Genomic DNA, 16,537 nt, shown 5'->3' on the forward strand with positions numbered 1-16,537 from the left:
TGCTTCTTCAGGTAAAATTCCAGATGAAGCCAAAGCCCTCTCCCTCTTGGCTCCTGCTCCTACAATGACAAGCCTGATTCCTGGTGGAGGGTTGCTTCCTATACCAACACCACCCGTGAGTTCAGTAAGTAGATATTAAAGTGATGATTCTACTTAAAGAGGATGCAGTCTATTCAGTTGCATTTTGGGTGCATGTTCCATTACATTGTAATGATTACAGTAATCGTCTTGAATCTGAAATTATTCAAATGTAGGGCAATACATTTATTAGGACCAGTCTGAATGTCACAACATAATGAGCAGTCTGAATGTCACAACATAATGAGCAAGATCTAGAGTTCTCCAGAACTCTTTGTCAGGTTGAATGTTAAGAGAGAGAAAAAGTTGGGTGGGGGAGAAAGCTGGTATAATGTTAAAGCTACAGCATCTGCAGATTGAAATAATTTTAAAATGGACTCCAGGTGTTGTTGTGTACTCTTAGATTTACCATCATCTGGGTGCTAAACTTTCTAGACTTGAAAGAGGACTGAAGTAGCAATGCAATAATGCTTTTGCTAAACATAGAAGACTTCTCTTCTTAAGACATATTAGTGACAGTGTATACAGCGTTTTACACATTTGTTTTCCTTTTAAGAATATTACTTTCCTGGTCTGGTCAGCCAAGATGGTTTGTGGTTACATATCAAACAGCAGGTTTTAGGACTGGTGCTAACAGTCCTAAATTTTGAGGTGAATTTAATTTGAATCAGTCCACAGTGGGAGGAAAACTTTTCATACTTATTTCTGTAAAAAACTATCCTCTGTTTTCAGATTGGTATTTCTCTTGGTCCACTGGGTGCGATACCAGCAGCAGCGTTGGATCATAATATTACAGCCATTGGAGACATACCGCAGCCGCCCATTATGGGCAATGTGGATCCTTCCAAGATTGATGAAATTAGGAGGACTGTATATGTTGGAAACTTGAATTCTCAGGTAAATGTCTTTGCTACAGTAGATGCATTAATGCAGGTGTGAGGATCCTTTGACCATCCAGGTGTTGCTGAATTACAGCTCTCATCAGCCCCAGAAGGGGCCAAAGGTTCCCCACACTTGCATTAATGGAAAGTGTAGCTTTATATTCCATGGCTTGATAGCTCTGATTTTGAGCAAACTAAAAGAGCATCTGCTGCATCAGCCTTTCCCTGATGCTGTGTACAGAGGTTAGTTACAGACTCTATACAGCCTGCAAGAGCTTAAAAATGATTACTTTTCCTCCCAACTTGTATAGTATGGTGCTGTGAACAACACACGAGGTCACAAGGCCCCACTCATATGATTTATACCAGAAGTTGCCAGTATGATCTCCTCCTGATGTAGTTGGACTACAACTCCCATCATACCTGCCATTGGCTATGCTGTCTGAGGCTGATGGGAGTTGTAGTTCAATAAATATTTCAAGGGCACCATGGTGGCTCTTCCTGATTTATAGTCTGCATTAGATGGACAGAGCATGCAGTATGGGGAGTGGTCATTCAGGAGTTTACAGTAGTTGGGACTTGGATATCTATTTTGGCTGGGTCAAAGGATATGGGACAGGCTTATAAGTGAATGCGTGTGATGTTACTTGACTGAGCCCTCTTTCTTTCTTTTTAAAGACAACTACAGCAGATCAGCTTCTTGAGTTTTTTAAGCAAGTTGGAGAAGTCAAGTTTGTGCGGATGGCAGGCGATGAGACTCAACCAACACGTTTTGCTTTTGTCGAGTTTGCTGACCAAAATTCTGTTCCTAGAGCCCTTGCTTTTAATGGAGTTGTGTTTGGAGATAGGCCGCTGAAGTAAGAAACTGTACAAATATTATCAAAATAAATTGGGAGGTATATTGTGTGTAATTGCAACCCTGTTCTGTAGAATTCTGCCACAGTTTTAGGAAACTACTGAATAATATTTATAAATTACTATTTTTTAGCACAGAATAGCATTTCCATAGCAATATTTGCATGCATTTTTTATTTAACTCTGTGCAAGGGCCCTCTGTCTTAACTTAAAACCTAAATCATGTTCATGTTGGCAAACACATCTGCTGAACCTGTGTGAAAGGTTTGCCATGCAGCAGTTGCCATTTCAATGGTACTTTAATCCCTTTACCAAGTACCTGATAAAACCTGATAATCTGTTTGCCGTTAATACTTTGGTAGAAAAAGTGCAATCTTATTCTTTTTAGCTGTTGCTTGTGTGCAAGCAGAGGCATGTGCCACAACAGTTCAAGTGGTATCCTCTGTGAGCTCTACCCTGTTTGCAATTTAATACCCCCAGGCTCCATACTGGTTCCTGTCCTGAAATAAAGACCACGGGCAACTCCAGCTCTAGAGATCAGAGGCAAGTTTTGCAAAATCAAGTAAAAATTGAGCCAACAAGCCAATGCTTTTTATTTATAAAATTTATACAACGCTTGATTGTAAAAAAAACAAAACAAAACCTCAGAGCAGTTTACAAAAGAGAAAATAGCAAAATCAAGAAAATTTACAACTCTACTTTAAAACTTTAAAACATACAGAAGCTAAAATACTAAAACAGATTGAAATTGTTTATTTATTTAGTAATGATGAAACAACTATGCAGAATAAAAGTGGTCTGGCATTCAGCATTTCAAACAGAAATCTTAAGTTTAAGTTGAAGCATTTGGCAGAAAACTGCCAAAATTAGAGCAAAACGTGCAAAAATGTAATTACCTGTTGTAGTCCCCTTTTGGCTCTTTTTCGTATTTTGAAACTGGTGCACTTTGCAAAATCAAATACATATATCCTTTGCATGGAGCCAGCGAGACACTTACTTCTTTTGCACAATACTGTATTTAATAACATTTGTTATTTCTAAAGTGACTTGACTATAATACAGCACCTGGAGTTTAAACTAAAAAGAACAAAGCTTGCACATAGACTTCAAAAAGCAACGAGCCTTAATGAGAAAACAAGTTGACAGGAAAAAGGAAAGAGAAAGTCTCTTTTCCCAGGTGTTTAACAGAGAACATAAATAAAAGTAGATTTTCCGCCATCCCTTACCTGCAGGGACGAGGTATAACCCAAACTAGTTGCGGACTTAAGAATTTGAGGCTTGTGCTGGTCCCCAGTTCTGTGGCTGACTGCACTATAAAATGAACATTTGGGTGTGAAGTGCATATCTTTTCTGTGTGTCTAGTTGAACTACGTGTGCATATGTGCATTGACATATAAACTGAATTGAGTTTGCTTGTTTAATTTAGAATAAATCACTCCAATAATGCTATAGTGAAGCCTCCTGAAATGACACCACAAGCTGCTGCTAAGGAGTTAGAAGAAGTGATGAAGAGAGTACGGGAAGCCCAGTCTTTTATATCTGCTGCTATTGAGCCAGGTAGGATATTATTACTTTCTTGCAATACGAATATCTCCACTGCTAGGATGAAAGTATCTACTGCAATGAATCCTGGTGTATACTTAGAATAGCTTTTTATTTATTATTTTTAGATATAGGGAAAGGCCAGCTTGAGCAACAACCAGTGGACAACATTATTTTGTGACCCATCTGTTTTTGATGGCGTCTGAGTGGTTTTACACTTTGCACCGTGAAGATAGAACTGTTCATGCACAGGGTAGCACTGCTTTCTATTGTCAAAGCGCTGAATGGAATCCTTTTTATTAACTGTAACATAAATGTATGGGATTTTTTTTTTCTTGTTGGCCCCTCCTTTCATTAACTCCCTGTCTCCTCCACCTTCTCCCCTGCCAGGTGTCTTGCTTCTTCTTCAGTCTTGTACTTTCATCTTGCTACCTACTGTGCTCACATTCCTCCTTACCTTTTTCTGTGACCTAATCCCATCCAGACTCCCAACCTTTTCTCTATGTATCACAAATAACATTCCTGGGTCAGCAAATCATGGTTTGGTGAAGCGGGAATGAGCAACAAGCTGAAGTTGTTCTCTCTTCCCCACTGCCTTGCACACTCAGCTTCAGAGAAAACTTCCCAGTTTCTTAAACCGGTTTCCTGTGATATCTGAACTCATTAGGAAACTTCATTGCAGCCACTTATTTCTTTGTTAGCTCTCTTCTGAAACTGGGTAAGTGAATGAGAAAATTCTAGCAGTTTTGGCGAAGGGGAGAGTTGGAGACAGATCTGGTTCATCTCTAATCTTCCTAGTTCAGCAAACTCATTTGCAATCCTAGCTTATAGAGAGCACTCCCCAATGTTCTATGATAGCAGTTTCAGAAGAGGTCTCACTGGCAAGAGCTGACGGTTACATGATTTTCTAATGAATGTTGAAATATTTCGCTTGCCAATTATTATTATTATTATTATTATTATTATTAACATTTTAACCAATTAAAGAAGAACAAATAGCGCTGACTGACATGCAGTTCCATTACCTACCTTACAAGTATCTGGCATTTGCATATCAGATACGTTGGGTTCTTTGTTTTTAAAAAGGTGGTGCTATTATTATTTTAAAAAATTCAACTTCCAAATCCAGAAATAGCTGTTACTGCTTAAGGGGAAGATTCAGTTAGTATTGTTTCCTGACCTGGCTGGCCAGAGTTCATCTGATTGAGCTGATCTGAAAATCACTGGGATTAAATATATCTATCAGTGGAATAACTTTGACTAATGTTTGTCATCCGTTTTCCCAATCTATTGCTTCATTTAGTGATTGGTTATAAAACATATACCGTAGTACTGAAACCGTTCTGTAGAGGGACTAGGTTTTCAAGCATCAACTTCTTAATTGTAATAGTGCTTTGACAATAAAATACAGTGCTATTATGTGTGTTTCTGCATAGTTTTTCAAACTGCTTTATTGGAATTTGTGTTTCTTTCTGAAGTGAGTTTTGCCAAACATGTTTTAAACTTGTGCATTGTGGCGGCAACATAAATCCCATTCCTTATTTAGCTAGCTGTTTATAATTATCTGGTTTATGTGTACTGCTGCAGGATGGCTGCACTCAACGAATATATGCAATGACTTTCTTGGATGTTTCTGAAGGATTTTTGCAAAGAAGGAAGATGTGCAGAGAGTAGGCCCCTTGCAATATATGTGGTACATTCCACTTGTGCCAGATTGTTAGCTGGGATCTGTAAATATTCTGAGCTTACACTGCAAAGTCGTTTTTTCTCTCAGAGTCTGGAAAGAGCAGTGAAAGGAAAGGTGGTCGGTCGCGCTCCCATTCACGTTCAGTATCCAGATCTAGTTCAAAATCTCGAAGGAAAAGATCACACTCAAAACGCAGGTAAAATTCTCATGTATAAATCTTCTGAAAGCAACAGTTGACATGTCCCTTCTCTGTTTCTTAAGGAAATTCAATTTAAGCTGTTAATACAATTTGTGGATGGTTGAAATGAAGAACTGTTTTGAATTTGAATTCCTTATTTTTCATGGCAAGATGGCAGCTGTAGTAAAACAGTTTCGGAAATCATGCTGAATCCAGAGGACAAAATCTGTCTGTTTTTCCAAGAATACCTGTGCTTCCACCAAGAACTGCTTTTGGGTTCCCTTTTCTCCTCTGGGGAGGAAAATGAAGTTGGGCTCTTGAAAAGATGCCTCACTGCTGCTTCCTCTGAATACCCAGTTGGGAAGGAGGGGAATCCACACACACTTCCACCCCCTGTTCAGTTTGTGGAGGCGATAGCTTTCTGCAAAACCCCAACTCACAGGAATAAAAGCATTTTTCCTTCATGGAGAATGGGGCAGAAAAAAGATAAGTGGTTTTTCGTCTGCATATTGGGCTTTTGCAGAAAGTGGCAGCTATGCCCTTTACAAAAAATTAATGGGAAGCTCGGAGAACACCATTCCCTCATCCTTAACATGTCATATCACTCAAAGTATGATGCTGCTGTCTGTTCTTCTGACGTTTGAGGGAGAAAATCTCAGTGTCTTGAGTTTATTAGGTAACTGAGCTGTTTCCCCTTAATTTTAGCCTCACAGTATAACACAATTTTTTCTAGTTGTTAGGGTTTTGAAGAGAAGGTGCAAACAAAATAATGTGAGTTCAACACAATGGAGCTTTTGATAATAAAGTCAAAATATGCCACCCAATAAAACTATATTTTGGAGGGATTTGCCACTCCTGTGACTGCAATGTCATATATTTAATATCTAATCCCACAATAGGGGTGAAATAGAAGAATCAGTGCCACCCTTAGCTGCTTAGATATCTCGGTTTCTTGGAACTTCCAGCAGGGTGCACTCTGTGAACGGGTCACATTTTTATCTATTAAGTGTCCTGATTTTTATAATCACTTGTTTCAAAAATTCATGGACTTCGGCACAACTCGGTCACGTGCCAATCACCTCCCAGTGGTCCACAGCCCTGATCTTGTAATGTCAGCCAAACATACCGGTACCAGTGTAAAATACCATTGATGGATGATTTTCAATAAAATTCCTTTATGCTGGAGGAGAGAGATCTAAAAGCCCATAGAGGCTATATCTTTATCCATGGAGGTGCATGAAGTTGTCCCTTAACATACTGTGTCAAAGTTCAAGGATGGAAATCTTGGCAACATGAGTTTTTAGGTAACTGAGGTGGCCCCCAAATCAAATGGTCCGTTTCCTCTTAATTTTTGCTGCAGAATATACAGCAATTAAGTATCTTGGATTCAAATAGTGTTTAGTACTAATTATGTCATACTGAATTATTTTTACATTTTGTTACATCAGTCTTTGTTTATCTAAATATCCGACATTGTTTTGTTCTTGTTGCCTCTTTGGTTTACAGGTCCTTTCTTTTAAGCAAAAACACTCACTACCACCTCAATTCTAAATCTGTTGTGATGGCAGCCATACTATTCAGTGAAAGTTTAATACACTTAAGTACAGAGGAGTGCCATGATGCTAATAAGCAATGGAAGTACTTGATTTAAAATGGGCCTTCTGTGTAGAGTGTGCAGTCCCATTCACTAGTTTCCCATTTGCAGTACTGGACCTGATAACATGTTTTTTTTTTTACATGTATTTTATCTCTGTTCTTCTGGTCAATACAATAACAAATATTAAAATCACACAATGCAAGGAAACCAGAATAAGTATTTGATCATTATGCTGAGCACTGTATTGGATGAGGTAGGTAACAGTTTGAAATATCTCGGTGGAGCAGCTTTGTTACTTCTGTTGGGTAGCTTTTACAGTCTAGCCAGCAACCAGGGTGGTTTGAAGCCAAGCAGGTCTGGGGAGTGCCTGCATAGCTGACCACCTGGAAACAACATCTATGCTGCTTCCATGATAGAAGAAAGGCAGGATATAAATGTAAGGAAATAAATGAAATACAAATTTTGTTTGTGGAAACTTACAACACAACATTAGCTCCACTTCAAATCTCTAGCATGCACACACACTCCTATTGCGTCAGATGAGTATTGCAATAAATAATGGCACTGAGTAGGAACCCGAGCAAGTTCAGTGAAATTGTTTTGCAAATACATTCATAAACGTTTTCCTGTACAAAATCATTTTGGGTGAGCCACAAATGTAATTTTATACCCATTTAGTTCTTTTTAGCCTGCTGGACCTCACTTGGATCACAAACGGCAGCTTCGCTTAATCCTTTGCAGTGCATTGTATAGCTTGGTGATGATGACACACATTGAAATATTCAGGGAGCTTACCAAAAATAAATACTACTGATGAAGGAGATGTATCTCTTGGGGATATTCCTTTGGTATATGGACCATTTGAATGAGCCTCAATACTGAAATGCAGTGTTCCTGTCTCCCATATCCCACCCTGCCCTCCCCCAAATCATGGGCATGTTATAGTAAATGTCTGCACACAATCCAAAGAAGGGGTTGTCATTTAATACAAACTGCAAAGCTTTGTATGCATGGAAGCAAATTTCACAAGATTCTTATCCCTCTGAAAAAAGTTGGGGAAGGAGGCCTCATTATGGAATACATACACCACACCTTAGTTCTGTAAGTAATGCTAATTTGAGGTGGCACTTTGCTGTCCATTATTTTATCAGTTTGATTGCCTTTCTCAAACAATTTTGTTTTAGTTACCTTTTGCTAGGAAGCTAATTTTGATTTATATTCTCTATTTTATGCTCATTTTAAATATTATGTTTGAAAAATTGTAAATTATTTTGTACAGTGGAGTGCAATTACAATTTGTATGGTTTATAATAGGGATTGGTGTAGTCCATAGCATTTATCATTTGCTGTTGCATGTTATAGGAGTAGATCTCGCGACAGATCCCGCTCCAGCCAGAAAGACAGATGTGATAGATCCCTCTCCAGCCAGAAGGACAGACGGGACAGATCCCGCTCCAGCCAGAAGGACAGACGGGACAGATCCCGCTCCAGCCAGAAGGACAGACGGGACAGATCCCGCTCCAGTCAGAAGGACAGACGGGACAGATCCCGCTCCAGCCAGAAGGACAGGCGCAGATCCAAAACTCCACCCAAAAAGCGCTCAAAATCTAAAGAAAGGCTGAGATCAAGAAGCCGGTCGCCTTCTCGGTAAGATTCCTATGATTAATTTATTTCTTTTATATTCCTTGTGAGGTATTGAGCAACTTCCTGAACATTAGATGTACAGTTCACAATCTCACCATGAAATAGTGGTTTTTGTAGCATCCCAACATTTTCACTCATTCAGCATAACAAAGAGCTCTAATTTTATCTCCTTTTTATTATTTACTTATTACTTACTTAAAAGCATTTCTAAACTACTTAATGTGTAAAATATAAAAACAATATCCAGTAAAACAAAAATACAGCCCCCAAATCAATAAAACGGTATAAAAATCTAAAAGCAACCCCCCCAGATAAAACAGATTCAGGAGGTGTTACCCTTCCTTTACTAGATTTACTACTGCTCTACTAGATTCTATTTTGTGATCCTGAAGGCATGCTTGAGGGTGGCAAGAAGCTCTTTGGTTGACTAGTTCTTTTTTATAATTATTTTTATTAAGGTTTTTTTTTGGGGGGGGGGGTTACAAGGTACATACATCAGATGTTGGTTGGTGGGGAGAAAAGAGGTGGGGGTAGGAGGGAAGGTGGGGTAGGAAACTTTAATTCTTTTACATAGTATAGGTATGAAGTTTTTTGTGTCAGCAGTTGACTTTAGTCCTTTGTTGTAATGAATGCTGCACAATTTAAATTAATGTTTTCATTTTACAGGGAGAAGAGGAAGGAAAGCAAAGAGAGGATCAGAGAGAAGGAAAAGATTAGTAGAGAAAGAGACAGAGATAAGGAAAAAGAGAAGGATCCAGACAAGGATAAAGACAGGGGCAGGGAGAAGGAAAGGGGCAGGGAGAGGGAGAGGGACAAAGAGAAGACCAAGGATAGAACAAAAGATCGTGCAAAAGATAAGGACAAGGATCAAGAGAAGGACAAAGACCAAGAAAAAGAAAAAGAAAGAGACAAGGAGAAAGTGTCAGACATAGAAAAAGACAAGGCAGAGGATCTGGACAAAGTCAGAGGGAGGGAAAAAGAGACAGAGACTGAGAAGGAGGGAGACAAGGAGAAGGATAGCGAAGAACAGCTAAAAGGAAAAGAGGAGGACAAGGAGAAAGACCAAGAGAAAGAAAAAGCAGAGGAGAAAAGCAGTGAAAAAGAAAAAGAGAAGGAAGCAGAGAAGCCAAAAGATAAGGACAAGGAAGGAGAGAAGGCAAAAGATCGAGATAAGGAGCGGGAACGAGAGAGAGAAAAGGAGAGAGATGAAAAAAGGAAGAAAGAAAAGAGATCCAGGACACCCCCCAGAAGCTACAGCTCCTCAAGAAGATCACGAAGTTCCAGCAGGTTCAGTTTTTCCCCCCCTTATAATTTTGTCATGCTTCGTAGATTTAGTGCTTCTGTTTATGATTTTTTTTTTTGGAGGGGGGGAAACGTATTCAAATCGGTGTAGAATAAATCATGTCTTTAGTATTGCAAAGGAGAAGAAGGGATAAATACAGTAGGCTCATGTTCTAGGAGGCGGGGTGCGGGGTTTGCACATAAAGCCAATATCATATACAGTGAGAACAACCTCTGCACTGCTCTCACATGACCATCCCTACCTTTCCGAAGCCAGTAAGCTAAGTGGCCCTTTCCCCCTTGGGAGGCTTTTGTGCGGGGTCTAGAGACTCTCACAAGATCTCTTCTCTGCCTTGCGTGCATTTAATTTGTATGATTGTGCACTGAGTGACTCCTTAGGGGAAATCCTGAGGTTTCCAGAAGTGCAAAAAATCTTTAGGGGAAATCCCCCTAAGGTGGGGTGAACTGAGTGTGCCCAGTGAATGCTGACAGTTGGGTCAGGGGGAAAAGCAGAAAGGAGGAAGAAGGGGAAGGCATGGCTGGCTGACTAAAAACAGTGAACAGGAGCTCTCCACACTGCAGCATTTTGTTGCAGTTCCCACTTGTGAATTGTAATTTCCAACATTAATCTTTAATTAATGAATCCTACAGAGATAGACGGAAGAGGAAGAGCCGAAGTCCCTCAAAGTCTCCAAGATCATCTAAAATTACAAAAAGGAAATCCTCTCGGTCACCATCTCCAAGGAGGTAAGTGTATAGCTCTATCACGCAAGGTCCTACAGTAGGCTCTCCCCAGTGGTCATTTTACTAGAATGATGAGAAATTGGGGTTGGCACACACACATGCATCCTGGAAATACTTATATTGAAGTGTGCTGCATAAAATTTTAAACTCAAATTACATGTATAAGGATAAAGAGGGGTTGTGAATTTTATGATTGGCATTTGTATGAGCTGGAATATGGATGCACTTTTGATTTCTTTGTCAGTGGAAAATTACTTTCAGTGGAGCTGAGTATGTGGAAAAACTGCATTATACTTCTGAGAAAGCATCAAGCAGTTTACAAAATAGCAGTTCATTCCTGCTGGATAATTATTTTACATTTTTATAGCACTTGCTTGTTCAAAATCTTCTTACATATGTTGCCCTGGGAAACCCAGCCAGATGGGCAGGGTATTATTATTAATAACAGTTATTATTATTATTATTGCAATAAGATTACCCCAGTATTGCAGTGGGGGAATGAGGCTAAGAAAACTAGTTAGTTGCCTGAAGCCACCTGCTTCATCTTTAGGCAGAAGCAGTATTTGAAGTGGGCGCTTCTGATTCATGGCTAAGACTGCAGAATTATTGGCCCCATCCAGCATAAAGCTGGAGAAAGGAGACAGAAACATCAGAAAAAACTTTCTGACAGTAAGAGCTGTTTAACAGTGGAACAGTCTCCCTTGGGAGGTTGTGGACTCCCCTTCCCTTGAAATTTAAAGCAGAGGTTGGATGGCCATCTTTCCTGGATGCTTTGGCTGAGATTCCTGCATTGCATGGGGTTGGACTAAATGACCCGCGGAGTCCCTCCTAACTCTAAAATTCTACGATTGTATGATTCTAAGCATGTTTTGGCTCTTTACTTCAACCAGCAAGTACAAAACATAAACAAGTAGGTTGCAATCCACATTTTGCACGAAAGATGAGCCAGGGACCATCTCTCCCTCTCTATTCTGCCAGTGTTGGGAGGAAGGTTCTGGCTTGTCTCACCTGGCTAATTTCTTGCCATGGTAGAATGTCAGACCATGTTATTGGCTGCTCCCCTCTGCCGCTTCATGTGGCATGTTCAGCATTTGTGTGAAAATGTGCATACAGCAGATGCATGCAGGGGAATGTGAACAGACCATATATGACCTTTTTAATTGCAACTACTTCATTCTTATTTTCAAAACAGAAATAAGAAAGACAAAAAGACCGATAAGGAGAGAGACCTGAGTAATGATAGAAAAGAGAGGGAGCGGTCTACCTCCAAGAAAAAGAGTAGCAAAGACAAGGATGTTAAAGAGAAATCTGATAAAACCACAACTTTGAAGGTAAGCCACTGTGAATGAGTGAGCAAGCAAGAAATAGGTGTGGAAAAGAATGCTTGTCATTGACTGGATACATCATGCAGTTTCCTCAAAGGTGCTGTTTGGTGATCATTGGTTGCTTCTAAAGTGCCTAGCACCTCCAAGAACATCTTGATCACTACAGGCTGGGTGAATGTGGGGAATATGAAGAAAACGTAAATTACACTGCAGTTGATGAATAGGACTAAGTAGACTATTTAGTAGAGCAATGCACATGCCATATATAGTGGTAGCTCTGGTTACATACTTAATTTGTTCTGGAGGTCCGTTCTTAACCTGAAACTGTTCTTAACCTGAAGCACCACTTTAGCTAATGGGGCCTCCCGCTGCTGCTGCACCGCCAGAGCACGATTTCTGTTCTTATCATGAAGCAAAGTTCTTAACCTGAAGCGTTATTTCTGGGTTAGCGGAGTATGTAACCTGAAGTGTATGTAACCCGAGGCACCACTGTAGCAGTATGAAGCTGGAAGTTACAAAGTGGTTGCCTAGAGCAAAATGTCAGATGCTAACAGCCCACATGCATTATCAGCTCTTGATTAACAACATGCCAAGGCTGGCTCTTAGCAGAGATCCTTCTTCAAGGTATCTTTAAAATATTACAGATGAGGGCAACAGACCATGACCATCACTCTGAGATTATCTGTAGTGCTCTAATGAATTGGGGGAATCCTGCAGAATGATTTTTTTCTTTTCTTTTGATAAAGCACCTTTGTTGTGTAGAGTACATGGCTGGGTAGTGGTGGTTGTTGTGGTTGTTATAGCAGTTCATCTTGTTGGGCCTCCTTATTTCAAAATCCAAGATGATAAGGAGAACATTCACAGTGTCATTTCATGTTAGAGGCAACAAAATCATTCATATTGGCCTGCACTGTTACTTTCCACTCTCAGAGCTGTTTGCCTTCTGTCCTCTTAGGACTGGAATCAGTTCACAAGATTCGCAAAGTATAGCAGGTGGGGACTACCTAAGCGGGAGAATCCCGTCTGTTTCTGCTTCAATACAGAAATGAACTATGCCTAAAGCACTTTGAAAGTATCAGGAGTGTTCTTAGTAGCAAAGCAAGTCCTCACTGTGTTTTAATGTATCCTAATATCTGTTGGAAGCCGCCCAGAGTGGATGGGGAAACCCAGCCAGATGGGCGGGGTACAAATAATAATAATAATAATAATAATAATAATAATAATAATAATAATAATAATCCAGTGAGCACCTGCATGTGTGAAAGAGCCACTGGATTGAAAACCACAAATAAAACTTTGTATTACTTCACATTAGCTTGAACACAAATACTTTTTAATAGTGTCAAGTTACACATTGAACTGCAAGGCCTCAAGAATTGCACGTACTAGGCTTGGCGTATTCTCAGTAGTAACCCCATTCCTCTAGAACTTGTATGGAACAAGATCTCTTAGTGCTGGTGTTTAGGAATATGAGTAGCTGGTCTAGTTTGCTTCCATCCTTTATTTGAACTTGAAGTTCTGGCATGGGATTTCTGACAGAGATATAAAAAACTACTTTGGGACTTGCCTAGTGGAACCTGATTTTTGTTTTGAATGGTAGGTGCTTGTTTCCATGGTGTTGGTGGTAAGGTAACTCCACATCATAGGGTTTCATAGCTAGGTATTTTCTGGGAGTTTAGCAAAAGAAATGCAGAGGTTACTTCACCTAGTTCCTAGTCATGGGTTGGAGAAAAGAAGACCCTCTGAGAAACTTTATCCTAGTTTTGGTGGATCAGGAAGATACAGCCTCCTGGTCCTTCTGATAGTTCAGGATACAAAAGGGCCCATCATTTCCAGAAACACAGACTTGCAGAGCTGGCCTAGACCTCAACACTCCTGTCTCTAATATTAGACCTTGGTCGTAGGACTCTCCAGTGCTTGTTCTCCTCTTCCTCTTTCTGACAGAAAACCCAAACTATTTCAGTGCTTGAGGGCCACATCCTATAGGTCCTCTTGGCCTAATAAACTGTCCTTTAGTTTCTCCCCATTGTATTATTTATCCTCCAAGATTTGCTTTGACCATTGCTCTGTCAGCAATGCCTGATGCCATATCACAAACTGCCTTTAAAAAGTCTTTTGAAACTAGAGGAGGACCATGTCATATAGGGGTGGAGAAGAGGCTTCATTGAGCCTGCAGAAGTAGTTGTGCAATTTTTAATACACAGACATATTTTAATCGGGAATACAATTTGGCTGCTCATATCTATTCTTAACAAGTGGGCATCTTTAAAAATAAATTGCTATAACTAAAGTGATACATACTAATCTGAAATGTATCAGAACGTTATTTGATGCAACATATATTTCTTACGGTCTTTTTATTCTACAATTTTTTGCTTTTAAAAACTTTGTGCAGGATAAAGATCTGAGTAAAGAGAACCAGAATTCTGAAATTGACAAAGTAGAAAAGGAAGACACACCTGTTGCAGAAGAAGTCAAACTACAACAGAATGGGAACTGCCAACCAAATGAAGAAAACCTCTCAGTTAAAACAGAAGATGTGTAGAGGACTGAATGGACCTCTGACCCAACTGTGGAAAGAGACAAAGCTTTTCCTCCCCTCCCCCACAACCCACCAAAAGAGGATAAAAATTACCAAGCAATCAACCGGACATGTTGTATTGTGCTAGCAGCGCTCCGGGTTCTTCGGGTGGTTTGGTCAACTTGAAGATGAGCAAGAAGCAGCACTGACCAGTAGGATCTGCTACAACAAGAGCCAACAGCATTGGATCTGATCATCTGTAGGAATCCATGCATTTCAGTGATGATAAGACTGGTTGACAGCTGTTACAAATAAGTGGAAAGCTGTAATCTGTACTACCCACAAAAGTTGCTGGGGATGCTTTCAAAGTTGTTAAAATATTGGTAGTTTGAATTTTTTTTGTTTTGCTTTGTGGGTTTTTAAACTTAACTCAATGTGATATGTTTTGATAATGTGCTTGAAAATGGTGCAGAGATACACATGCTTCCCTTGTTGTTGTACATGACAGTGATGACAAGTTTTATCCTAACACAGTTTTACAGTTATTGTGTTTATGCCCACAAAGGCAAGTGAAGATTCTTTAATTTGTTGCTTGTGACTTTCTTTTTATATTTTAAAGTAATTTCCTTATAAGACTAAAAGCTTTCTCTTACTAGTAGTTGATCAATGCATGCTAATGTTCAGATTCTAGAAAGAACGGCCATGTTTATACTAGATTTCCATTCTTCCGACTATAAGCACATCTCTGTAGTAATCTCCAAACAACTGGCTTCATTTTGAGCTATATTGTAGTGTGTCCAGTCACCTGCAAATAGGACAGATACCCATGACCAGATTGTTTTGTTTTTGAGTTGGGATGTGGGAGCACAAGCTAATGCTTTAGTGCCTTCTTTGAAACACAGAATAGTGATTCCTAGGAATTACATGTTATTTAATCCCCTCTTTGTCTAATCCTTTATCTTCTAGATGGTTCTATCACAATAGTAGGTAAGCATCTGAGAGGTCAGCCTTGTGAGTATTTGGTGGTTATTTCATAACAGATTGAAGATATGTTTAAATGGAAAAAGGTCAAAGCTGAAATCAAGATTCAAGGATCATCATATAGTGGACATGGCCTTGTCTGCAGTCCAGTTATCCTATAAATTAACTATAGTGTATGCCAAATTGATTAATTGAACAATTCTAAGTAAACGTATATCATAACCGGGTTGTGGACTGGGCATCGAAATCAAAAGTGCCCTTTTAAAATAGTTATCTTCTGGACATTTTAAAGAGTTTCTTAATTTCTAACACCAGTTGTGAAGCATGACAGGGACAGCTTGCAAGTTCTCCCTGAAGAAGACATAATCACACAGATTCCTGTTTTCTTGTTGGAAAATAGCCTGTAAGAGGACAGCACCTGACAAATGCAACTCCTCTCTGAATTCATTTCAGCATTGTAAGACTGACAACAAAAGGCTGTACCCTAAGATAAGATTACACTAAAATCAAGAACTGTTGAATATAATATAACATAACACAATCAAATTGCCTTACCTCACGGGAAAGAGATGGAAAAGCCAAGTAAAAACTAGCTTTCATTTTGTGTTCTCTAAATTGCACTTAATGCAAATGTAAACCTTTTGTGGTAAATGGAAAAATTAAAACATGCTGTAAGGAAACAAAGCCCATTGATTGTGACTCTGCTTTAATAGCCCATTGTTTTTTTGCTATAGTCAAAAGTTTTTTCCTCTCCTTTTGGCCTCTGTACATTAAAACTATAGTGAATGCTTTACCATGTAAAGTATGGACAGTCATTTTTTTTTATGTTTAAGCCACATGAAGTTGGCTGGCAAACAGCTTATTCTGATAATAAAGGAATGACAAATCTCATATGCGTCTTGAAAGACTGAAAGATTGTGTCTTGGAACAACAGCTGTCATATTTATGATGTGTAAGTAGCATAGAGTAAAGATTGTATACTTGTTATCTTTGGTACTATCACTAATAAAATTAAGTATTTTAGAGGGAAGTTATTTTTTGCTCACTTTTTAAAGGAATGCCTGAAAATGGATTGTTTACTAATGGAGCTAGTATTTTGGTGTGTGCTTTGCATTTGCAGTGATAGCAAAGATGAAAAAGATCTGGAGTATTGAGGAAGTGTGTGTGTGTTAAAAATAGTAAAATATCAACATAAAGTAATGCCAAACATTTAACATGCATAG

At 39.2% G+C, this 16,537-nt stretch overlaps 1 protein-coding gene across 5 annotated transcripts in view; it reads left to right on the forward strand.

The window, feature by feature from the left end:
- SREK1 (splicing regulatory glutamic acid and lysine rich protein 1) overlaps positions 1-16,344 on the forward strand; it is a 28,474-nt gene extending 12,130 nt beyond the window's left edge. For 2 of the 5 annotated variants that reach the window (XM_033164037.1, XM_033164041.1), the window contains 11 exons: positions 12-124; positions 811-975; positions 1,638-1,816; positions 2,295-2,357; positions 3,241-3,371; positions 5,131-5,239; positions 8,181-8,465; positions 9,129-9,749; positions 10,395-10,490; positions 11,680-11,818; positions 14,208-16,344. In XM_033164037.1, coding sequence (XP_033019928.1) covers positions 12-124; positions 811-975; positions 1,638-1,816; positions 2,295-2,357; positions 3,241-3,371; positions 5,131-5,239; positions 8,181-8,465; positions 9,129-9,749; positions 10,395-10,490; positions 11,680-11,818; positions 14,208-14,357 — 2,051 coding nt within the window. In that variant the 3' untranslated portion in view covers positions 14,358-16,344. The remainder of the gene's footprint in view (positions 1-11; positions 125-810; positions 976-1,637; positions 1,817-2,294; positions 2,358-3,240; positions 3,372-5,130; positions 5,240-8,180; positions 8,466-9,128; positions 9,750-10,394; positions 10,491-11,679; positions 11,819-14,207) is intronic. The other 3 variants (XM_033164040.1, XM_033164042.1, XM_033164038.1) reach the window with 2 other exon arrangements.
- Positions 16,345-16,537: the final 193 nt, after the last annotated feature.

Source organism: Lacerta agilis, chromosome 11, assembly GCF_009819535.1.
Source record: "Lacerta agilis isolate rLacAgi1 chromosome 11, rLacAgi1.pri, whole genome shotgun sequence".
Classification (NCBI taxonomy): Eukaryota; Metazoa; Chordata; class Lepidosauria; order Squamata; family Lacertidae; genus Lacerta; species Lacerta agilis.